Source organism: Camarhynchus parvulus, chromosome 6 (genome assembly GCF_901933205.1).
Source record: "Camarhynchus parvulus chromosome 6, STF_HiC, whole genome shotgun sequence".
NCBI classification, from domain to species: Eukaryota; Metazoa; Chordata; class Aves; order Passeriformes; family Thraupidae; genus Camarhynchus; species Camarhynchus parvulus.
Window position 1 is genome coordinate 13,114,724 of NC_044576.1, and position 25,553 is coordinate 13,140,276.

General features: G+C 37.6%; 1 protein-coding gene across 12 annotated transcripts in view; it reads left to right on the forward strand.

Moving 5' to 3' along the window:
* The window catches only part of KCNMA1 (potassium calcium-activated channel subfamily M alpha 1), a 402,729-nt gene that overhangs the window by 372,742 nt on the left and 4,434 nt on the right, over positions 1–25,553 (forward strand). For 10 of the 12 annotated variants that reach the window (XM_030950724.1, XM_030950723.1, XM_030950725.1 and 7 more), the window contains 5 exons: positions 6,678–6,791; positions 9,948–10,078; positions 17,163–17,357; positions 18,925–19,043; positions 20,795–21,019. In XM_030950724.1, coding sequence (XP_030806584.1) covers positions 6,678–6,791; positions 9,948–10,078; positions 17,163–17,357; positions 18,925–19,043; positions 20,795–21,019 — 784 coding nt within the window. Of the gene's footprint in view, positions 1–6,677; positions 6,792–9,947; positions 10,079–17,162; positions 17,358–18,924; positions 19,044–20,794; positions 23,242–25,553 lie in introns of those variants that run through there. The other 2 variants (XM_030950720.1, XM_030950728.1) reach the window with 2 other exon arrangements.

The following is a 25,553-nucleotide window of genomic DNA, read 5'->3' on the forward strand; positions in this document are numbered from 1 at the left end:
AAGACCCAGCAGGCCTATAAATCATTTACACTTTCAGCACATGGGGCCACTAACTCATCCAGGAATGGATCTCGCACTTTAGGGAGCGGAAACTAGCATTGAACTCACTGCCCTGTGCTTCCATTAGAGCTTTGATTTAGATATTTTTACTGTAGGGTTCTGTAATTCAGCAGAAAGTGAGCAAAGGGACATTAGAGAAGAGCACTTTCTTGGCAGAAGGTGGCAGCTGGTTCTGTGTGACATTGTCTCTCAGAGTTCAAAGCTCCAGTGTTGTTCCATTCCCAAAGCATTGAAGCATTGCTAAAGTTGAGAACATGTCCTTCTTCAGCCTCCACTTTCTGTAGATTTACCTTGGCCTGTGTTTGGGCCTGGAGCATCTCTGAAGATGCTCTCTCTGTCTGAGAGAGCTGGGAGCTTATGTAGTCACATCTGGCCTCCCACATTCCTCTCCTTTTCCAGAGCTTTAGCAATAATCTCCAAGAGATTATTGGATATTCAGCACAAATCACAGTAAAACTCAGAACTGTAGCCAGAATTTAGGATTTCCAGGTTCTCAGGCCAAACTACAACTCTCTGTCTCAGACCCCATGGGACACTGAAGCTAGAATTGTTTCTAAATTGAATGGCTGTAACAGATTCCCATGAATGTCAGCAGCTCTTTAGCTGCCTGACTGCTGCTGAACTTTCCAGGTATACCCAAGGGCTGTACTTTGGAGAATAACAGGTATAGTCTATCATTCAATTGAATTCACAGGAATATTAATGACATTGTCAGCGAACAGTAGCAAAGGGATATGACTGTGAGGTCCTTTCTGAGAATTATTTCTTTTTGGCTGCCTCTGCTTAATGAAAATACTTGTCCCATATTTCTGCATGATAACCTGTTGAGGGCATGTTTGGCAGTAAACCACTTATGTGTTATTCATATATGCTCAAAATATTATTGTTGTCTCATATTCTTTAGGTGAACCAGAGGCAGCTGGATGTACATATGCTTTTTAAATTATATTTGAGGACTGTAGTGCATGTATCACCCAGTGAATGCCATGACATCTTTCCCTAAAATAGCATTATTGAAAGGGTGCTATCAATTTACAAGGTGCTTTAATAGCAAGGCCACAACATTTAGGTCTGTCAAGTGGATTTTCAATTTGGGATAGTGCCTTCTGCCTGCACAGAGTTCCAGTTTAGTAAAATGTATGTCTTTGAAAAGGAAGGGAGGAAAAGAAGAAAGGGGCAAAGAAAAAGGGGAAAAGAATCATAAAGGATCCATTACGGTCGTTAAGAACAGAGGATATCTTATAAATGTAGCGTAAAAATCCATTTTTGTGAATATGCCCATCTGAGTCTTGGTGGAGTCAGTGGAACAGAAGCAGTGCACATCTGTAAGACAAATTTCCCTCTACATTATAACCCCAGTGAACCTTTATTGGTCCCCTCAGCAAACTCTAAGGATATATATACTGCTATGAAGAGCAAACTTTCCCGCATTTTGTGGGATATTACTCAGTTAAGTGACCTGCAAAGAAACAAAAATTAGTGGTTTATGGCCAGCACAATCAGCAGATCATTTGGCCATCAGGCCAGTTGCTCACACATAAGCGGAGCAAAATTGGTGGTTCTTTCAGTGGAAAAAAAGGCATGTTTAGCCATGACAGCATTCTTTAATTTTGAACTTCATCACAGTGCCACTGTGCATCTCAGAATACCTGCATGTTATTGCTGAGACACAGTTAGTGCCTCCCTGGGAGGACGCTGGTCAGCTGGCTCAAGAGGTACAGAGCTCACGAGCCCAGTGCTGCTCATCCATTTGTTGGTGGAATTTTGTAAGGGACAGTGAAGTTTTATAGCCACCTGGCCATGCTGAGCTCAGAGCAGGGGAGCACTTGCATCTCCTGGTAAAAAGAGTTTGCCTGCTATTACCGAAGAAATTTCCCCTGTGTTCTCTTTCCACAAAGGTGAGAACATCTTTAAGACTTAGATTTTTGCTTCTGATGTAATTGATTGGTTTTTGCCTACTTCTGTGAGCAGTAGTACCTTAGAGGGAGCTGGGAAATGCTCTTTGGTCAAAATCAAGACATTGAACCATCAGCTTTCTGCAGAGAACTGCAAGAGGCTCAAACTCTCAGAGCAGGTAGCTGAGCAGGGACATGGGAGTCCCTGCCTGTCAGGGAGGGATGCTGCTGCCAGGAGAGAAGCAGTGACTGCTGACTGCCAGGCCTTACTGATTTGGAGCATGTCAGGAGCTCAAAACCTGTGTTCCTCTCAGAGCTGTGGTATTCTTAATCCACTGCTTGGCAGCATGTTGTTTCAGAGACAAATAGGGGTGATCTGCCTCCTATTGAAGATTCCTCAGTTGGACAAGGGAGACCTCATTGCTCTCTCTAGCTACCTGGAAAGAGGCTGTAGTGAGCTGGGAGCTGGTCTCTTCTCCCTGGTAATAAGTGAAAGGACAAAAGGAAATGGCCTCAAGATATGCCAAGAGAGATTTAGATTGGATATCAGTGAAAAATTCTTCACTATAAGGGTTGCCAAGCATTGGAACAACATTTCATGGCTGCCCAGGGAAGTGTTGGAGTCACCATCCCTGGAGGTATTTAGGAGACATTTAGATGTGACACTCAGTGACATAGTTTAGTGGTGGACTTGGTAGTGCTGGGTTAGTGGTTGGACTTGATGATTTTAAAGGACACTTCAAAAGTAAATGATTCTATAACGCTATGTTGTAGTGATTATCACTATAGCCAGTGGTGTGGGTTGACTGTGACTGACAACTAAGTTCCACAGTGAGAAAAAAGCTCATGGCCTGAGGTAAAGCCAGTGAACCACTCTCCCAGTACAGCAGTTTAGTACCAGATGCAGTGACTGCTGGAACTGATATGATTTTGCTTTACCTCCTAATTGTTGGCAAAGAGAATTCCCTTCTCCAGAAGTCTCGCCACTGTCACTGCATTTCCTTCCTCAGGCGCTGTGCTCAGACTTGCACAGGCATCTGAGTTTTAGTGTAGAGGTTGCTCCCGTTAAGCAATTGTAGCCAGAGCTCCCCCAGTTGTTTGTAGAACAAGGAGATACTGTGTTTGTAAGATCACAACTATCAGCCCTGTTTTACGATTTTTATGAGCATTAATGGAACAAGGTTTTGGGGACTGAAGGAGAAAATGGAATATGAAAAGGAAAATGAAAAGAGGCTGTGAGGAAAGCATGTCATTTCTAAATGAATTCTCTGTGCAGAGGAATTGAATCTTTTCACAGCTGAAAATGGATCTTAAATCTGATGCCTTAGCTTGTTTCAGCTTCTGTAATGAAATAGAGTTTTCCTAATACCCTGTGACCTGAATTTCTCCCTGCTTTACGGGTGCTATTCCTTGACGTACAAACCTGTATTTTCTCAAGTCAGCATTTGATGATGGATGTCAAAATACAGGTCATGTATTATGCATATAGCATTACCGATTTAAGGTGTTTACTTGTCAAGTTGAGGAAATTCAAAAATGTCACATTCACTGAATCTGCACAGCTGTCACTTGTAGTTTTTCATGCCTTTAAATGAAAGTTCTGATAAAGCAGGTTAGTTTCCTGCACTCTTTTTTTTTGTTTTCTCTTCTGGAGGAAAAAAATAGACAGCCTGTGTATGGAAATTAGTTTGTGACTTGGGAGCAGGAATGTGTCTTGAAGATGTTTGATAGCACACAAAATCCCCAAATATTTCCTTTTCCTGAAAATATTCCACAATTCTTATATTTCTTAAAAGTAAATTTGTAGAAGTGCCTGAATTAAGTACAAGCAAGGAAATTAAATTATCAGATACTTCTCACATCTTTCAAGACAGTAGGATGAAAAATATTAAGGCAAGAGTCTATTTTTCATTCAAGGAGAAAACACAATCCCTTTAACATGCTTCCTGCATTTCAGACTGAATGCACTATGTGTGCAGTGTGCAATTACAGAGCTTCTGACAGTCTGTGTCTAACAAAAATGCCACATTTACTTCAATCTTCTCACACCATCCCAGGAAGACAAATATTCTAAGGGTTAGAGAGGTGGCTACAAATGGTCTTTGATAAGAGAGTGTGCGTGTCTCTGTGTCTGTGCACATTGCAGTGAAGGGGAGGCAAGAAGAACTTGCACATTTAGCTGCGTTACACTAGCTTACTTCAATTTGCTTTTAACTGGCAGGGAAATACTGCTGTGCTCCTACCACCTGAAGGGCCTGATTCACTAGAAGGTGGGTTAGGAAGTGTGTCCTGAGATGTGGGGAAGAGGCTTCAGGAAAAAAGGGAGAAGCAGAGCCTCCAGGGATACTCTGAGCAGTACAATCCCTTGAGTGCATGAGAACAGTATTAGCTTTGTTTACTTTTGTATGAGAGCACGAAAAGCCATTTTGACCTGTAATTCAGCAGGGGACCCAAATGGGCCTGCCACCTTAACTGCACAAGGAATCTGCAGGTACCTGAGCTTTTTCTAAAGTGACAAAGACTGTCTCTTGCATCTCCTAAAAGAATGCATTCCATAATACAGTACAAGACACTGGATCCTGCTGCAGAAGGAGGTGTCACACAAATACCCAGCTGTCTTCAGATAGCATTTCCTCCCCTTGGAGTCCCACTTTAATTTTTCTGCTGTTGTGAGAGTGTCAGTGTTACCTGTAACTTACAAGGTGGTGACTGAAAGACCTCTGTCAGACTCAGTTGGTGAGCCTGAGGAATCTCAGGCTCTGCCATGAAGAGGTAAACATTCAAAGGGCCAAAACAGCTCTCAGTCGTAGTGGCAGATACAAGGAAACATCTGCAAACTGAAACTGGCTGGGACCACAACTCACTGTCACCAAGCTGGTCTTTGTGAGTTCAACACCACAGGTGGTGTTACATGGCTGACTGTTAACATTTCTGATTGCCTCTAAGAAATCTGGTTTATAAAGATTTTCTATCCACTGATAATATTATATAGAATTTCTCTACTGACTTAGGTTTCCCTATGGCAATGTTTTTGTCTTACAAATCCGTTGAAGGTATCATATCCACTTCTTTTCTCCTGAGGAATTTCTTCACAGACTTTTCACTCTCTTTTTAAACTATCCTGTCTGTACAATCATCATGTTGCATCTAGTTTTCTTGTGATAGTCAGAATGAAATTCATACCAGTACCTTCTGCAGAGCTAGGAAAGTCTCTTCCTGGTGATTCTAGTTTTATTACCTGTATATTCTCAATATGATACAGACAAAACATAGAGATAGATGAATGGAAAGGGGAAATTAAATCCCATTAAATCAAGAAGCCCAGATCTAGTGGTCCTTGTAGTTTAGGGGCAGTTTAAGAGTGGTGTAATTATCACTGGAGGAGAACTGCAAGTCCTTAAGACAATATAAACCAGTATGATATGCTAACAATTGCAATTTAGTTTAGAGATTTCTGGTTTGTAAATTGGTCCCCAAATTGAAGGCAAGGTATCATATAATCTTCCTCTGAATTTAGTACCACGTGAATGTATCCATGAATTTAATGGAGTGAAACAATTTCCACACTGCAAGAAGATAGTGAATTTAAGTCAGGAATTAATTTGGCTGTGAATAAGTTGAGAATAAGTGTATGGAGAATTCAGCACTAGTGACAAAGGACCAAAGGTCTGTCACCTGGATGTCAGGTGTGAAGTCAAAGAACTTGGGAATAATATTGAAAAAAAAATGGAATGTCTTTTTGATTTTTTGAGTGTGGTTTAAAGTAAACATGGCTCAATTTTATTCCTAGCAGACAAATATTTGTCTAAAAATGCTGCCTTGATATTGGTCTATTGGTCTATGAAACCATAAAGTCACTTTCTAGCTTTACCATCACTTCTGCAATGACATTAAATGAGCATTCACGTTTTCTATAGCTTTACTGGAAAAGGGGATGGAATGCATTAGTCAGTCTCAGTGGTGAATTTCCAGTCCTGCTATTGCATGGGCTTTTGTATAACTACCCATTTTTCAGTACTTACAATCAAACTCCAAAAGGTTTTGCTTGGGTATTTTTTGTTTGAAGGAAAAAAAAAAGATAAAAACACTCAATGTCAAGAGCTCCATTTCAAACAGTACACAATCTGGCTGAAAACAGTCTTTTTTAAAGGTGAATGGTGCTGGTCTCCAGATTTTTTTTTTCTGTGACTGCCTTCCAACATGTTTCTTCTCCCACCTTTGTTTCCTTCAAATTGTCACTCTTTCCAGTTCTTTTCAAGCAATCCTCTCACATACCATTTGAAAATCTGTGTCTCTTTCCTTTCATCCTATCTTTTTGTCTTGTAGACTGGACCCTTCCATCCCAGTGTTCCTACGATTGTAATCCTCATAGAAATGCAAATTATAAATGGTACACATGAAAATTACAAAAACCCTACCATGTGTGGATGATAGTGCTCTTGGAAAACAGTTGGATAATTTTAAATCTTGATTTCTGCTCAAACCTAAAACTGGCTAATGGAAGCAGTTTGTTTCTCATGGTTGTATTACCATTTAAAAACAGTACTCTTTAAAATCTTAATTGATGTTTAAGCAAAGGTGTTTGCTTTAGAATGTTTTTTGGTTGGTTGGTTGGTTGGTTTTTTGTGGGTTTTTTTTTTTTTGTGTGTGTGTGTAGTTTTCCCTCTGTAAACTTTTTCTATTTTTCTCTCTTTTTTTTTTTTTTTTTCTTCTTCCTCTTAGGCTTTACACCTCCTGGGATGGATAGGACATCTCCAGACAATAGTCCAGTCCATGGCCTTTTACGTCAACCCTCCATTACAACAGGAGCCAACATCCCTATTATAACAGAGCTAGGTAAGAAGAGCTAAAATTTATCCTTCTATATACATTCCCATGTCTTTCTCCCACTTTCCTTGTTATGTAGATACAGAAAAATTACCCATACTGTTACATTTTCTCTTTTGATAAGTGTTTTAAATTACTCTCTCTAAAGAAAGTTTAGTAACAGTTGATTCACTTTATTTGAATAACTGAAATATATTTCCCTCCTTTGGGTTTTCTCCATTTTCTTAAATAAATATTCTATCAGACAAGATGATTTTTGCATAGTGTAACAAACAAGCAGGGGTCTTTGGGCTAAGGTTAGAAAAGGAAAAGGGCCAGAGTAAGTATAAGCAGATATTTCCTGTTCATTTAATCAGTTGTAAGAGGCCATTTGTTTATGTCTTCATGGTCCAAAACTGTTTAATCATGTGTAACCAAACTCTGTATAATAGTATGAGATATTTCACTCGTGAGAATATGATGATGGTAGGTAACTAGACTCTGATTTCCACTCTAGCTGTGGGTATTTATGTTGTCAAGCGGTGTGATGTGAAGTGCAGAAGCTGTTCTGTTTCTTTCATGGCAAATACAAACTTGATTTGTGGTCCTTTGTCCTTCTGTTTTCATTTTCAGTTTTATTTTTTAGAGCCTTACCTGTGTTTTTCCCTTACTTTATTCTCTTTCTGTACTTTCTTTCCCGCCTAACTACTTTACTTACTAGCTAAGCCTGGCAAACTTCTGCCTTTGGTTTCAATCAGTCAGGAAAAAAACAGTGGAACCCACATTCTAATGATAACTGAACTGGGTAAGAAGTGCCTTTTTCCTTCACATCACTGTGTTATTTTCTGTTGCTGTTCTTACTGTCATCAGCTTTTCCTTTATTTATCTGGCTGTATCAGAGGGGCTACCCTCATGGCACTGCTTTGAATGTGTTTTATTTGTGGTTCTGGTTGAAATTGACTGTCTTGTTCTGGTCTTCTTGATGATTTTTTTTCACGCAGCATCAGTAAACCTTTGATCACACTCGTCTGACCTGCCGGCTGTTTTCATAGCACCTCCTCACCAATTCATTTTTTTGGCCTAAGTCCCCACCTCCCTGGCCCTCACTCTCCTACACCAATTTTTCTCTCCTTTTCTCTTCTTTCTCTTTCTTTTTGTTACTTCAGCCTGTTGTCAATTTGGTGGACATGCCTTAGCAGCATTTCACAGGAAGTCCAAGAAGAAGTAAAAGATACCAGAAAAAACCCCAAGCATCATACTTTCCCTCAAGCTATTTTTTTGTTTATTTTGTAGAGTAAGGCTTTTTCTCAGAAACTCAGGTTTTGAAGCTGTAGAGGAGCAGCCAGGCTCCTGCGTGGTTCCCTCTCAACACAGAGTGCTCTCACCAGCCTTTGGAGCAGCGTTTGATGAGCTTTTCCCTATGGCACAGCACCACCTGTTTGCACCCAGCTCTCCTGGCCCACAAATCCCAGTGTGCTAACTTGCATCAGGAGAACAAAGACACTGAGGATAAACACGTACCTGCAGAACTCATGATAGATTTTTAGTAGCTCAGGAACTGACCCCACGCACAGCTAGCACAGTGTCTAAGTCAGGTGTTAGTCTGCCAGATGGAAGTGGAAAGAGTGCTACTGTCAATAGTGCCTACTCTCAGCTAGCAAATTAAACTGAGGTACAAGCTGTTCAAAAAGTATATTTTGATACAGCAGGCTTTCAAATACTATATTGCTTAAGAATCTACCTAAAGTGATAGGTATTGTACTAGAAAAAGAAGTATTGTGGATCCTGGTGTTTTCTTGCATGAAAGTCTTCTGATTCCTAGGGCAGAACTACAGTACTAAGGTATTATGCTTTAGCAATTACATCAGGGAGTGCAAAGGCAAGATTTTTAAATTCTCTCCTCATCTCATTTAGACAGCTCTCATGAGGCTTTATCTGCAGTAATTAATGTTTTGTAAGTCAAACATAGCAAGCACAGTAGTATAGAGAGTTTGGAAAAGGAGTGGATATACAAGAAAACTATATGGGAAGGATTGAAACTGTATGAGAAGGAAGATCAGAATAGTAGGCAGAATCATTTCTGGCTTTAGAAGTCCAGAGCTGAAATCTGATCAAGTTAACAGCAGTTCTCATGTTATTTTCAGTTTGCTGGGTTGGCTCAGGAGATGTGTTCACATGGGGAATAGGGATATCATCAGCGTGTGCAGTTTCAAATCTCAAAAACTTTTTCATTTCCCTTTCTTGCATGGGAACTGAAATTAATTTGTCATTTAGTAAGTTGAAGGGTATTTCAATGGCATAGCTAAGCAGTCTGTGCTTTCATGCCTGAGGGAGACTAATATGGAAATGAAATATTTCATGAAATACGATCCACTTGATACACTGATCTCAAGGAAACAACTATTTTTAGTTGGAATGAATTGGAGGCAGAGGGCTTAACTGTGACAATGAAATGCCAGAGAAAGTCAAAATGACAAATACTACTTTATTTGGGCTTTTCTCTAAAACAGCCTGATTTAGGTTCTTTTTCACACTGGCTAATGTAGAATTCGTGGCTGAGAAAGTGAAGTTATAGAGACAAATATTTGAACAAAAGGCAGTGCTGCAAGAGAATAACTGCTCATTCATTCAGATAGATGCATGTTAAAGGGACAGTTTATCCTCTTTTAAGCCCTAAGTGCATTAACACCACTCCAGTAAGAATCACAGCAGCACATCTAACAGATGCCTGTGGGCTATATCAGAATTTTATTGACAGCCTCTATTTTACAACAGGGTTCTAACTTTGTATCTTGTGATAGCATTTCACATTAACTGTACATGCATACAGCCTCAGCCACTGTACCCTGCCAATATGCCAAGATTGTCTTCAATATACAAGTTTATCATAAATCTCATTTTGAGCGCAGGCGACTGGTGCCACGAAGCTGCTTTGCAGGAGAGGGATAGGAACCTGTCAAGAACAAGAGTGTCACCTCTTGCGAGCAAGATAACGAGCAACAGATTTTTAAATGCACATTTTCACATCCATCTTGATTTCATTTTCAGTGACGTCAAAGACACAAGTCTGTGTTTCCAGACATATGCCGTTTCTTTTTCTTTGGCTGTGTGATGTGTTAGGTCACATGCTGGTGACCCAGAAACAACTTTCATTTCTACTCTTAATATTATTGTTGTTATTTTCAGTAAATGATTCAAATGTTCAGTTCTTGGACCAAGATGATGATGATGATCCCGACACAGAACTGTATCTCACGCAGCCTTTTGCTTGTGGAACCGCATTTGCTGTCAGCGTGCTGGACTCTCTCATGAGCGCAGTAAGCAAACAAATCTTTTTCATTCCCTTCCATCAGACTTGCTGTGAAAGAGAGTAAAGGTGGACAATCTTTTCAAGAGGTAGGCAGGAGAAGAGGCTTTTTTCTTAGATGTCAAGAGAATTTTGGAACCTAAGCTAGGTTATTTTCTTAGTTGGACACGGAGACTATAACTGAGATATCTAGGACTTCCATGAGTACACAATTTTATAAGGAAACAGTCTCATGTCAGGTTTTAAGAATCATACTTTCAAAAAAAAGTTGTCCCTTCTGCCTAAAATCCAGACTCAAATTCAGTGTGTCAGTCCCTGTGCTCACCATTCTTGTCAGACAGCATCAACTGTGTTTTGAGCTTTTAATTTCCTGTAGCCGTGAGCAATGCTCTGAGTATGAGTGCTGGGGGACACTGATAGAACTCCACAAAAGCCATTGCACACATCTCATGAACTCTATTTGTGTGAAGAGAGATTATCCTCTCTTTTTCATATGAATTTTCTTATGAATCAAAACTTCAGTGCATGCCAGAAACTACAGATGGTGGCCTTTGGTTATGTCTACATTGGGGCTTTTGTTTGCAGCCATAGCACAGTTCTGAAGCAAACTCCTCGGTCATGCTCCTTTTCATCCTCCTCATATTGGCTAAGTTTCCAGAACAGTCTTGCTCTGTGTGAGCTACACTTCATTCAGAGGGACCCTAAACTCTGCTAGATATAGCAAGGACATAGTCTTTTTAAAATCTGGGCATGGGCTTTCTGAGCTCACCATGGAATAAAGTTCCATAGGGCTGGGAAAGATCTGTTGTAGACCCCAAGTAATACTATATATGAGCAGATGGGTTTCTCTAAAGGAGACAAGTCTGACCTTCACCTGAATTCAGAATGAAACTTTTTTGCTTTTAAGAAAAAATTGTAGTGATCTTTATGACTTATTATTTTATTTGTATTTCATATTTATGTATCTGTATTTTGTAGTTTTCCCTGCTATATTTTCCATATGTTCCATCCACAGATAAACGAGTCTACACAGATAAAATTTTATTATATATATTATTATATAATTATTTTATAATTTATATATTCACATTATAAATGGGCATAATTTAACATGAAGGTTCCAAATGTTACTTAGAGCTGTTTATCTACTCCCATTATTATCTAAGCCAATGTCTCTGAATGTATTGCTCAGTAGGGCACTTCAGAATCAAGAAAAAGTAGGGTTAATCCTTCTGGTTGCCGCAGAAAGAGTGAGATACTGTGGACATCATTGCTTTCTTCTGCAAAGGTGTCTCAAGTAAATAATAGTGATGCAATAAAAAACAGGTACAGCATGCCTGTTCAGGAATTTTAATGTTTTTAGTTATTGCTAGCTTTTATTAACTCTTAGCTTTGGACAACATGCCCCTCTGTTTTTTGCAGTTCCACTCTATAAACGTTCTTTTTCTAAACATTTTCATATCTAAGTGGTCATATTATGTATCAGGGACAGTGCAGCCTGAAGCCAGAGAAATGTGATAACAAGAGTAGAAAATTCTCTACTTAAAAAAAATACTAATCAAGAAGAAAGGCAAGGATTCAGTCAGTTAGAATTGTTCACTATCCTCTCTTTTCTTTCACCAGTTTTCTGATCAGTGGCAGTGTTATTTTCTCTTTATTCCTCAAAGGCCCAGCAAGGAGTTGGAAAAGTACAATTCTTCCTGACCACTCAGAAAGTGTAAAATGTGTGAGATGGTTTCCCTTTACTATCCATATTCTCGTGGGGAAGGTGTGTTATCCTTTTACTTCTTCTCCAAGGAAAAGAGTGAAAACAGATTAGTTTGTGTGAGAAACACTATCTTATTTCTTACCTCTCTTTTTTTCCTAAAGTACACTTACTTTTAGCAAACAGTTTCTATTTAATGTGTTTAACTTCATACTTTACAATATGGGAAACTGAACCCCAAATCCTAGCTAAATTGTGAGAACTGTAGTCATGCTTTCAGCCTTTAATTGCACAGGAATTCTGTAAGAAGTATATAATGTGTGCTCTGCTGTCTTTTGCCAGCTCACTTGGAGACAAGTATATAGTTCATTATTCTATCTTCTTAGTGATTCAGTGGGTTTTACTGCTTATTTTTGATAGAAAAATTGCAGTTTATGATCTCTGTTGATATCTGTGTAATGAAAATTCATTATATAGTGTGCAATGCAAATATTCATGAACTGCTTCTTTAAAAATGAATCTCTTCCCACATTAGTGGGGTTTTGTAGTAAAGCAAGTGTAACAAAGATTAGAAAGTTGAATAATAGCCATGCATACAGTATTATTTCTGACCTGTGGGTCATTTGAAATATGCATATAGATGTACGTATAGGGAAAATAAGCTACAAAATATATTCAAATTAATTTGTTTAAGTATTTTGTTATTGGACAATAATAATCATCATAATTATACAGTATTAATCAGTATTAAATTATAATTTTATTTTTTATATTTTTATAATATTGAAGTAGTGCATTTATCCCAACTCATGAATCACAGATTAGAAAATATAGTAATTTTCTAATTCAAGTCTGAGTGCTGGAGATCTTTACATTCTGCTGGTTTAGCATTATTTCCTATAAGATGACAGTGCTGGACATTTTAAGTTTGAAATTTTCTTTTATTTCCTTATTTAAAAGGTAAAAGGCTTAATGTAGTTTAGTTTTCAAAGTGCCATGTACTGGTCATCTACACACAGTTTGGCTTTGCAGCAAAGGCAATATTTCCCACAAGGCCAGGATTCACAGTGCAGTAGCCCAAACACCATTGCTCAGAGGACAATAACCAGCTCAAAACCTGCACTGTGCTGTTGATGAGTTGGTAGCAGTGATCTCACCTGGTTTGGTTCAAGAGCTTTACTGTGCTCTGTGGGAAGGCTCTGGGCTTGGTTCATGTTTTAACTCTGGCAGGGGCTGTTGCTAAAATGCTCCAGCTAATCATTACTATGTCTTTGAAGAGACATCTACTGCCATCAGGTACTTAAATGATATATTAAAATTTATTTTTACATAGCATATGCAAACCCAGGGAAATAATACACATTGTCTGTCAGTCTCAAGGCAACACCACTTCTGGAAAGCAGAGCATGCCTTCATCACCAAGTGAAATGTAACTAAAAAGTGTGGGATTGGAAGCATCTTTTAGATTATGTAACTGGTTTTTAAAAATGTTCAGCTATAGAAAAGTTATATGACATAGGATAGTCAAAGGAGCAAATATTTGAACAGAAGGGCTTCTTTCTGAGTTTTGTTGAGATAATTATTCCATAAAATCCTGTACATGCAAGGAAACAAGTTTTCAACACACAGTACCTTCAAAGGTTTGAGCAGTTGGCCTGAGAGCCAAAGCTTCCCCGTTCCTCCTTTTGGCACTGAAGACACCAGAACTGCAGCAGTTCTGGCAGGCTGGAGTCCCTCCCACACCTACACTGCACCAGACCCCAGGTGCTGCTGGAGACAGGGATCTCCAGCACCAGGTGATACAACTTAACATTCACTACCCTGGAATTCATTTTCTTGTGCCAGAACTTCAGGTTTTGATTGCATTCTGTATTACCAAATCCTACTTTTTCTTCATATAAACAGAAGTACAGAATGGAAGAAAGTCATTAAAACAGTTAAAAATAACTTTTCATTATATCCTGTACTCAAGAATTCTCCCTAAGGGATCCTTGCAATCTTATTTATACAGAAAAGAAACTGTTCTAATCTTTGATGTGAACACAAGACTATTTTCCATGCAATTCTGTTCAGAGAATTAGTAAGCAGCATCTTGTAACTCACAGTGTCCCAAACTTCTTTAAAGTTTGGACAATAGTTTAAGAATTAATAGATTTTCAAATGGTGAAATGCTGTTATTTATTGTCTGCTGTTTATTCTGTGTCAAAGACCCTTTTGTGATTGTGACTGATGTTAGCTCAGTCATTCGTCAGGTTTGGATATATATTATTCCTCCAACTCAATGAGAAAAGCAACTTAAAATATTTGTTTGAAAGTGAGGTTAAAAACCACATGTGGTGGAGGAGGAGGAGGAGGAGTCTTCTTAAAAGAAATTAATTTAAAAACCCACTAACAAACACAAAAAAGGCAGATATAACTTGAAAAAATGACAATTTTAGTGTAATTATAAATGAAAGGCAAAGTGCTATTAAAGTTAAAGCAATATTATTAAAAGATGTGCTAATTTTCAGTTAAATTTTCTGTAGAAGACCAATTAGTTTAAAAGACATGACAGCATTAACTGCAAAACATAAGCACTCTGGTAATTATACTTTAAAAAATGATTGAACAAATGGGAAAGCATCCTTGAAACATTTGAAAGAGCTGCACTACAATTCTGAAGCAATGGCTAGGTGGCACTGCTAGCTCAGATATCCGTGTCACAATTTCCTTGCTATTTACCCAGTTTGTGTCTATGATGCATTTCTTTTTTTCTGTGTTTAGAATACACCTATTTCATACTCTCATTCCAGATGCTGATTAAAGTGGTATCGCACACATGTCCAACGTGGGGTTTGGTTAACAATAGCAAACAAGTATTTCTTCAGTTTTGATTTTACACTCAACAAAAGGGATTCTTTTCCATCACTGGAAAGTGCCTTGTTACTTTAAGTACAACAGCACCTTTCCAAAGACATTCTGTAGATCAGTTTCTTATAAGTACTGGCATATTCAGGCCATGTACCCTCCCACAGAGCAAGTAGAAGATCACTCTCAAATTAATTTCAGTGTATTATTATTCCAAAGGAAATGGATATCAGCTAGTTCAGCTTTTCAGTGTTCCCCTAGTTCCAAACTGGCAAGATGTAATGAGGAGTCTGATTTTTGTGACAATCAAAAGCATGGGCAGACAGCTTTTTCTTGAGGAGTGCTAAATACTTTAGTACAGAAGGAAGCAACCCTATTTAGCGAAGGTGAGAAGTTACAGCTTCCTATTCACCCATCTTTTCTTGCTTATGGTTGGACATTTTCTGATCAGATGCAATGCTGCAGCAGTTTGTCCTGAACCTTGGAATATTTGCTCCCAGTGATTACAAAAAAAAAAAAAAACAAAACCAAAAAACACCAAACCCAAGAAATATCTTTTGGCTGCACTCATCCATCTGATTGAATGGTGCCATCCACATCAGTCATGGTGTGAAACCCAAATTAAGCCACTGTTCCACAATAAATGCTGCTTTCTTTGCTAATAAGGGTCTTAGCTTTGCCTTAGAGGTATAGCACAGTGAAAAGAGTTGCCAAAGAGGGTGACTCTGATTTCATCTCAGAGACATCAAGAAAGAAGTAATTGCAAAATAAACAATCATGCCTGAATGTCTTCTCTCTCTCACAGTGGCAATTCCTATTAAACATCATGTAATCGCTCCAGACTTACATTCCTGCAAGGGGTCACATTGATTTTTCTATAAGTTAAGAGAGGTTTGAGTATTACACTTGAATTGTTACCCAGTGCATCCACATGTGTAAGGGCTGATTTGAGATCAGCTGTTGTTTTTAGACTGGCTGAATCTTCATGAACCTCTGCTTATGTCAGAGTACTCCTTACAATATGCTTTGTAGCTAAAATATGTAGTGCCTTACCCAGGTTAACTGAAATAATTGGAGTTGATGAGATGCAAGTATTTGCTTTAGGGCATGTATAACAGTAAGAATATGTTCCTCTAATTTTAATTTAATCAACAGGTGAATGGCATATATGCCTATGCAAATAAGCAGAGAGGCTTGAAGTTAGGAAACTTCAATGTAAATTGAAAAACATTGCTGCGTAGAACTCATTTTCTTCTGTTTTATCTGTCATCTCCAGCAAACAATGAAACTGAAGTTTCATTATACAAAGAAAGAATATCAAAGCAACATGGATAGGAAGCCAGTTCTGCTTTTTGATCTCAGGATAAAATATTTCAACCTCTACCTCAGTTTACCCATGTATTAAATACAGTTACATTATATGGCTAGAGCAATGAATTTCATTGAAAAGTATTATTTTAAAAGTCTTATCTTTAGACAACAAGCACTGTTGGAGAATTCACTACTCATTTTTACTTGGTTGGATTACAGGCATTTGGTATAAGTCCTAAATTCAACAAAATCCAGAAATCCAGTAATGTCAATCCTGTGTACTCTACAGTGAGCTCATTTTTTCCTTTTATGTTCCTTGCACTTTCAAAGCTTCTGAAAACTCAGACATTGGTGACATTATAAGTGACAGTCTTTCCTTTTTTTTTTGTTCAAATTTTTTTTGCCCAGTACAATACATTGCAGATGTTTAACTGAGTATGTCTGAACTATACCAGTATACTTTTAAGTGAACTTGAAAGTCATTCATCTGGATTTAAATTAATATTTTAAATACCCATTGTTTGCCTGACAGACCAACAGTGCTACAGATGCTGGCAAAATGTCAGTGTGGAGTAAATCTTCCCTAATAAACCACACTTACCCTATACCCTAGAGTTTTTTAAAAGGACCACCAGGATCCCAAACTCATCATACATTTATCTGGAATGAACTCAAGATGTTTAATTGATACATGCTTATGTCTGAACACTGTCAAGTCTCGTAATAAGATGTTTAGTACAATACATCGGTTAGACTGCTAGAGTCCAGCCACAGTAATAAGTAATGACATTTGCAGCACAAAGGCAGCTCCCCAACGAATTGGTGACAAGAGTAAAAAGGCAATCTAGCCTGTGTAAGCTTTAAATGTGGTCTGAATTTTACAATTACATGTCCTAAAGCCCATTATTAGACATGAGGGCGATGAGAAGGAAAGCAGTCATTGCATCACTACTAACACCAATTATAGGAAACATAAATCATTCAAATTTTTGTACTTTAATAAAAATCAGCCTGAATTGGTGTTTAAAAGGAAGGATCTAGTATAGGAGCCTAATGGGAAAGAAGAAAATAGAGTAATTGGAGGCTGCTGTCTTTTCACTTTCTATATAAAATTATTTGAAGAGACAGCCAAGAACTTTAAACAGCAGAAACCCGGAAAAGTTGTAATTTGGATGTCTTCAGTTGTGACTTTAATGGTGTTTGCTTAAAGAGCTTTCTTTTATCTCTGCAGACATACTTCAATGACAATATCCTCACACTGATACGGACATTGGTAACAGGAGGAGCCACACCAGAGCTGGAAGCACTGATTGCTGAGGAAAATGCATTGAGAGGAGGTTACAGCACGCCCCAGACACTTGCAAACAGGGACAGGTGTCGAGTTGCTCAGTTGGCTTTGTATGATGGGCCTTTTGCAGACCTAGGGGTAAGATCATGAGGGAAATGCAGGACCAAGGCTGGTCTGTGCTCTATTAGCTTTCTCTCAGACTGAGTGAAAAATCTATCTCAATAAGCATATAATTTCTATTATTGAATTTAATAGAGCTTTTGGATTGTTTAAAAATTTATAGCACAGAGTGCCAGGTTTGCTCTTCACCTTTTTAAGAAGCTGTATGACTGCCCAGGATCCCTGCCTGCATATTTCATACAGAAAATCCTGTGGCTCTTCTTCATTGTCAGCTAAAGAGATGAATGAGCTGATATGGATGATATAACCATTATAGCAATAATGAATTCTAAATTCTAAATTTATTCAGTATGTACAGATATACCTTTTTTGGGTGTTGATAAGCTTATTCAGTGTTTTCACAGAGCTTCCAGTTCTTGAAATCTGCTTATTACCTTGAAAACAAAGGTTTGTAAGGTTTGGTTTCTGCTGGTTTTGGATGAACTAAAATTCTTATGAAATCCTAATCTTCTGATAATTTGACTGCACTGTTCTAGGGGCCAAGTCAAAAAACAAGGAAAAAAATTTTTAAATCCCAAACCAAACAAATAAATGATCTTTTAAAAATAGTACATTACATAAAAATAAAATATCTAGAAATGTTTTCTGGACCACATTATGAAATCTTGAGGTAATCCCAAAGCACCCACTCTGCTTTGATGATGATGTAGGATTTGATGTTTCTTAAATTAACTCTGTGTTGACCAACTCTGTCCAAAAAGAACAGAATGACCTTCACAGAAATGACAGGGAATCCCAGTTTAAGGATTAGGGCGAGAGTGCACAGATAGAAACCTACAGCCTTTCAGTTGATGTAGCAGTCTAGTTGCAGCTGAGACTAGCAGCACATCAAAACTCTTTGGCATGCAGCTTAACATTTCCACAAATAAAATAAGCAACACCAATCTTTTGAATGCTGTTTCACCAGAGCCTCAATTGTACTACATCTGTGAAGGCAGAATGCATTGACACTCATGATTATTTAAGAATCACTATTTTGGATATACAAATGAGCAAATCTAAACTTATTTTTTTCTAATCATACGTTTAGTCATTATTTTACAGCAGCAGATAATTTATTATCCTTTTAAACCCATTGAACTCTAATTTCTCTTGTGCTCCTCAATTTTTTTGTCTGGACGACAGTATGACTGCTGCCAACAAAGGGTCAAAGATACTTAAAATTTTAATACCACAGTTAATGTAATTTGTAGAATATGCATTGTCATGTACAAAAATTTAGATTTCCAGCTTAAAGCAAATCACTCACTCTTTATAATTTGCCATTATTTTATGGACTAAGGCTCTCCAAAATAACAATCATCACTTTACATATTTACTTATTTGAAATAAAACATTTCGATTATTCATTTCCTTGGGTAAAAGGCTCTTATTTGAGACAAACAACAGACTGTCTATACATTGTCCCTTTTTTTATAAGTTCATACTGCATGACCTGTTCCCTGACATTGTGTTAACAGACCAAAGAAAGGAAAAGAATGTGCTGTTCTCTTTTTTTTTTTTTAATCTCCTCTCTTTCCTCTAGGACGGAGGTTGTTATGGAGATCTGTTTTGTAAAGCACTGAAAACATACAATATGCTTTGCTTTGGAATTTATCGATTAAGGGATGCACATTTAAGTACTCCCAGCCAATGCACTAAACGGTGAGTCTGGTCTTTTAGAACATCTCTGCTTCCCTGCTCTTCAGTCTTCTCAGCAAGGAAAAGACCAGTGCCTGTAATAAATATAAAAAAGAGTTTGCTCCATTTTTGCATAACTTTTCCACAATCCTCTTTAAAGATTTCACCATGATTCAATCTGAATTTAAATCATAAGCTGGATATCACAGTGTAAGCTGTCAGCTGATTTTATTCAAAATTTTTTAATTAAATTTTCAGAGTGTATCTTTAGCTTGTTTGCTCTATGATGATCCACTGTTTGCCTGCAAGGAAAGGACTTCAGTTCCCTTATATGAATCCACTCTAAGTTGTGGGATAATAATTTAAATTACAGTAGCTAGTCTTTTTTCTGAATGCTCAAATAATACTCATGTGGGCTTCCCATCAGTACCATCTGTGTCTAAGCATAATTTCTTCCAGTAAATGGAAACCCTTCTCTTGGTAGACTACATTTTTACTTCAGTAGCACCAAGCCTGACCTTAGAGCTTTAAATAGAGCAGACGCATTTCCATCTTTGCAAACTGAAGGCCATTTAGCAGCTTGCTTGAAATGTGTCTTAATTAACTGCTTCCTAGAAATACACACACAGACCCATACCAGAAGTATCACAAATCTACCATCTGTTACTGTTTCGTGCTCTACAGAAAGCATCATTATTGGGTGAACATGGCAATAAACAGCACTGCAGCCCACCAAAGCGGCTTCTTCTGTAAGAATTTGAATAAATTGGGTAGAAAAATTGGGTTGCAGTTTAGATTTACACTGTAGTTACTATACTTGGGATTATTTGTTGGCATAATAAGGGACTTCTGTCCCTGAAGCAGCTAAGCAGATTTCTTATGAGCGTTGAATTAACTTGAAAAGAAGTCATGAGCTTCATGTTCAATTTTTACTCATTTCTTGCTTGGACAGAAAATGCCGATTGCCTCGCTCAAGTCTGTTTTTCACATGCATGAAAAAATTTAGCAGCTGCTCTATAAGTCCTTCATACCCTGAAAGGCCATTAGGTGAAGGTGGGGATTCTTGAAATTGAGCAAGTTTTTATTTCAGGCCTGGGATTTATACTAAGCGATAAATTGGATTCTTGGGTGTGCAGATTTCTCTTTATAAATGCTCTTTGAGGCCATGAATGTACATGTGGAGTGAATTAACAAAATTAACCTTGCTATAAAGTTATTGATGCATTTTCCTTAACTTGTTTTAACTACAGTCACAATCCAAACCAATAATTATATCCCTTGTTCTATTCACTGTATTTAAATATTTAATAACTATATAAGTATATATTTAAATGTGATATGTATTTAAATAAGCTGCATGTGAAATCCTCCTCTCTCTGCCTTTCAGCCATTCTTTTAAATATGTTTGGGGTGGGTATGGTACTGTTTTTTGTCAGTATATAAATGTATTTGCTAGAGTCATTGCATTATGGTGCAGACAGAGAAAGGAGAATGATTTGTGTGGTGGTTTCTCTGAAAAATTATTATGTGATTCACTTGAAGAACATCATTCTCAGGCATTTTTTCTGTCTGAAAGAAAACATAAAAAAAGTGACAGCTGACTTAAAAAGGTCCTAAACCACAGCAGGAATTATGTCAGCTAAAACTAGGTACAAACAGAAATGCAAAAATTGGGCTAAGTGTTCCTGAGCTAACAACTCTGGAAGAAATTTTTTAGTATAAATCTAAACCTGTTTTCTTTTTCTTTCTTTTTTTCTGTCTTCCTTTCTTTTCAGTTATGTTATCACAAACCCACCATATGAATTCGAGCTTGTGCCGACGGACTTGATCTTCTGTTTGATGCAATTTGACCACAACGCTGGCCAGTCCCGAGCCAGCCTTTCTCATTCCTCCCATTCCTCCTACTCTTCCAGCAAGAAGAGCTCATCAGTTCACTCCATCCCTTCGACAGCCAACCGACCGAACCGCACCAAGAGCAGAGATTCCCGGGACAAACAGAAGTATGTGCAGGAAGATAGACTTTGATATGTGTATCTGCTCCCACTGTGTGTGAAACTTGCATTCACCACCCATTCTCCCCGGTTAATGTTTCCAGCAGTAATGTTCCCTGTTTTCCCATGGAGTTCTCCCTTTTTTGTACACATATTTTGCATATGTATGACAGTGTGCATGTGATTGTCATTTTTATTTCACCACCATAAAACCCTTAAGCACAACAGCAACAAAGCAGACGGACCAAAAGTTATTTATGATGCTAGGGGAGAATAAAAAAAGAATTCCAAACCCATAGGCACACTGAAAACATAAATAACTCACTGCAGTTACTCTACATATCTGAAAATAGAGTATATTTAACATGAACACTTGCTCTTGAAGTCAGAGTTACACAGAGAAAGTCGTTTAGTGCAGGAGTGTTGATGTATGTTGCAGTAGGTTTTTTTAATACTCATATTTACAGGAGCTCATACATTTATTTGAAGCTTATAAAACTCTCCTATTGAAAAAAAAAAAAACCATACAAAAAATAATAAAATCCCTGCTGATTTTTCACTGTCAAAGCTTATATTATATAGGGCTTACCTGCTTGTATAGATTATTGCTAGACATCTGCTTTATACCAAAGCAATATCTGGGACTTTTCTGCTTGTTTAAGAGCTTTCTCTAAAATACTAGTCTTTTGGAGATGGTGTATTTTCCCTTTAACACTGAAATTGTTGGGGCATGAAGTTTTACAACTCCAATGGTTTAATTTAAGTTTAGAAAGAGTCTAATTGCATATTAAATTATTATTCTGTCTATTTATATTGCCACATGAATAGCTATATTTTCTTTCACTTTTGACATTTGGGATAAAAAGCCATATGTATCATAAATATTGGATGTAAGTCATTAAAAACTGCCTTCTTGGGACTTTTACGTCTTTAAAAGGTGAATTAGTCACCTTATGTACAGAATAAATAATGTTCAGAAAAGAGCAAGCATTTTTCTATGCTTACATATTAGATCTCAAAGGACTTTGTTCCTTTCCCCAGATGGTAGTTTAACTTTTCCAAGTTAGTGTTCATATAAATCTTCCAACAAGAGTCCTAATATGTGAAGAACCTCCAGAAATCTTGCTGCATGTGCTACCTGTTTTTTTCAACAGGTGCATGCAGTATGCAAGAATACAGGGAAGACAACTGAGTGCCTTTAAGCCTCTCCCATTTGGGGAGAAAAGGTGCTGTGCCCCAGACTGTTAATGAGGAGAACAAGAGGGCTGGGTTGGAAATATTCACAGTGCTGAGGCGTCGTGTTCCATGCACTTGCCAGAATTTAGTTCTCGCAATTGTCACCAATGACACATGTAGCCAAAAAAAGTTGTGGCAGGGAACTAAATAAATTAGTGGAAAGGAACCTGCCCTAGACAGCCATAGGAATGATAGTTCAGGCTTGCTTTTACGTTTTTTTTTCTTGGTTTAAACTTTAGAAGCCAATGTATATTTTGAAATATACAGCTAGCTCTAGGTTTATGGAGGGTTTCCGAGGGTAGGGAGGGCAGAAACACATACCCTCTTCCCTGGCTATCCAGCAAGAAAGCATGCAGACAGAAAAATATTTAGATTTGGGATGATTAGCATTGTAACTGCCAACCCAATCAAGGTGCTTTTATGGTTAGTTTTGTCTTCTACCTTCCCCTTCCCCAAGCATGATAATTTTGAAGATTTGCTTGCTGTGTGAATTGACAATAAAGCCAAGCACTTTTACTGACAAAACCTGGAACCGTGTAAGTGGGCTACAGAGAATACCACTGTGCAGTGCTGAGCATAATGATTGGAATACAGTCTATATGTGTGAGTGTGCATTCAAACGCAGCTGTAAGTCCAATCAGTAAAATACATTGCAAATTGTGGTTGCTCCCCTACAAATGAGACTATTATAGTTGATCTTCATCATAAAGAAAAATTCACGTGTTCCTTTTTGCAAAGAAAGTTATCGCGTTTTGCCCTCAGAATATTTATTGCTACAAGGATGTGCCAGTTAAAGTGCTCAACCAGAAATATGACAGTTTAAAAGCATTGTAAAACTTACATAGCTTACTTCTTTTTCTAAAGTGCAACAAGGATGAATAGAATGGGCCAAGGTATGAAAATTAATGGTTCTGCATGACCTAGCAACTGCTGTGGGTTTCCCTCTATAACTTTGTCCTTGTGAAAACTTGTGAAATTAAAAAAAATAGTTACAAACCTTATTCAGTTATTGGTTTGTTTGTTTGGTTGATTGTTTTGTTGGTTTTCTTTTGCCTTTTTTTTTCCCACCAAACCAGAAGTAAAACTGGCTGCTGCTGCTGCTGCTGCTGCTGTTTCTCAACCCTGTTTTGTTTTTTTTTCTCCTCTCATCTGCTTGCCTTTCTAATTGCACGTGTCCTTAGACCCAGATTCCTGCTCAATGAAGATGCCTATCGTGGTGCAGACATTACTTTAATTTCCGATTCCTCATTCCAATTTCTTTCCTACCTTCCCCTCCCTACTCTCCTATTCCCCATGTATGTACATGAGCATCTTTTTATGTTGGCAGAATTGATTGAAGATAGTTGAGAGCAGTTACACATTTTGGAAGAATGTTAATGGCTTTGATACCAAAATGCTTTTTCATTAATGTTTTATCTGTTTTCCATTTAGCAGAGAAAGAAGGGTGTTAATATGAAGCCACTTGTCACATGCTACATAATGATCTTTATCCAAAAAGATAGTATTTGTATAACAGTGCAGCTCAAATAGAAAAGACATAAACAGTGTACATTAGAGAAGTAACTTGCCTACTTTGTGAGCAGCAGAAGAGGAATATCTAATATAAATCTAAATCAAATCTAAATTCTTCAAATTACATTGAAGTCTACTCCACCTTTGTCCTCTACCCCGAAGTTAGAATTCTAAAACTTTTGACTTTTAGTAGTATTGTGTACAATTTCCACTGCTGACTATAGTCAGAGTGATCAAATACTTTATTATAGTGATGAAGGTTTTCTGATACGGATATACTAATGGAGGTTGATCATTATAAGTAGAGAAATCCTTAAATCAACTTTATGTTGGTGTTTATATTGAAAAGTAAGAGGAAATCTCCTGTTCTATCCCAAGTCAGACAACCATAGTAGAATAGTTAGTTTTTGAAAGTGAAGAATTATCACCAATGTCAGGAAGTGACATTTTAGGTTTTTAAATGAAGGTCCTGCCATTTATATCAGTCCCAGCATGGTTTCAGCATTGGAAACCACATTCTTAGTGAGCTTAAGCGTTGACACAAAACCATGTCTAGCAAACCTGCAGGTTCTTGGCATGGGTTCCTATTGACCTAAACAGAGAGAGTCAGGCATTTTCCGGTGAAATTCCCATTGTCAAAACTAAGAATTTTGGTAGTTTAAAAAATAAAAAATCAAGAACAAGTCCAGAACATTATCTTTGTCACAAAGCTTTAGTTGCCCTGGAGGAAAGTAAAGTTCTTAATAAAAAAAAATAGTTTATTCTCTCTTTCCCTGCAAATTTCTTACTGCCTGCTACATGTAAAATATTCATCTGCCAAACAAAGAATTTCTTAGCAGGTGGGTGGAGAAACTTTCAATACTTTTCTTTCTCATGCAGGAACAAATTACATGGAAGAATTTTCAGCTTAGTTATAAACAAAATGGTTACATGCAGGGAGGAGACACACAAACACATACATGCAAACTAATTTGAAACTGCAAGTGCCACAGAAGGCAAAAAATGCATGTTTTAAACAGTTGAAAGGTAACCTGGGATTATGGTGAGAATACAAGTATAGTAAAACCTTTGTGTTATGTTTGGGTAGTATTTTCTTTGCCTCTGCTTAGAAGAGAGGGTGTTTCACAGTGACATTTGCTCTAAGTTGCTACTCAGTCCAAAATTAATGATAGAAATTTTAAAGCACCGGTACAATGAATCTCTTGGAGAGAATTGCTGCAATCCTATACAAGCTGAAGAAAACTGTATTTTGAGCTTTTAACTTTGATTATTTATATCCTTTTTTTTTATCCTGTGGGGAAGAGTGTTACACAAAACCATTAATTTTTATTTATTTGTAATATGAGCATTAAGCCTTTTGAGCCCTCATGGATGCACTGATGCTGATAGGCCATTACAAACATAGATGTTTGAGAGGAAAGTGTTTTCTGCCATCTAATACATTCAGCTACTAAGCTGTTCAACATCTCTCAGGTGATGCTGTCAAAAAGAAGCCTGTCAAATAGCGTAGGAAGATCAGGGACTTTTTTTAGCAGCTCCTAAAAAAATAAGGTAAAAAACCTATGCCTGTTGTCACTATAATGTAGAAACATTTCTGGTAAGGATCAATATGCATATTCCAAAAGGGAGAGAAACAGACTCAATGTGACAGAGAGCTTAAAAATGCTTGGTGAATATAGCAATATATAAAGACTTTAGAAAGGGGGTTCCTGAACTGATGTAAAGGAAAAAGTAAATATTAAAGATAAAAATCTGTGGTAAGACTGTGGAAGACATACCAAAATCAAGCTTTAAG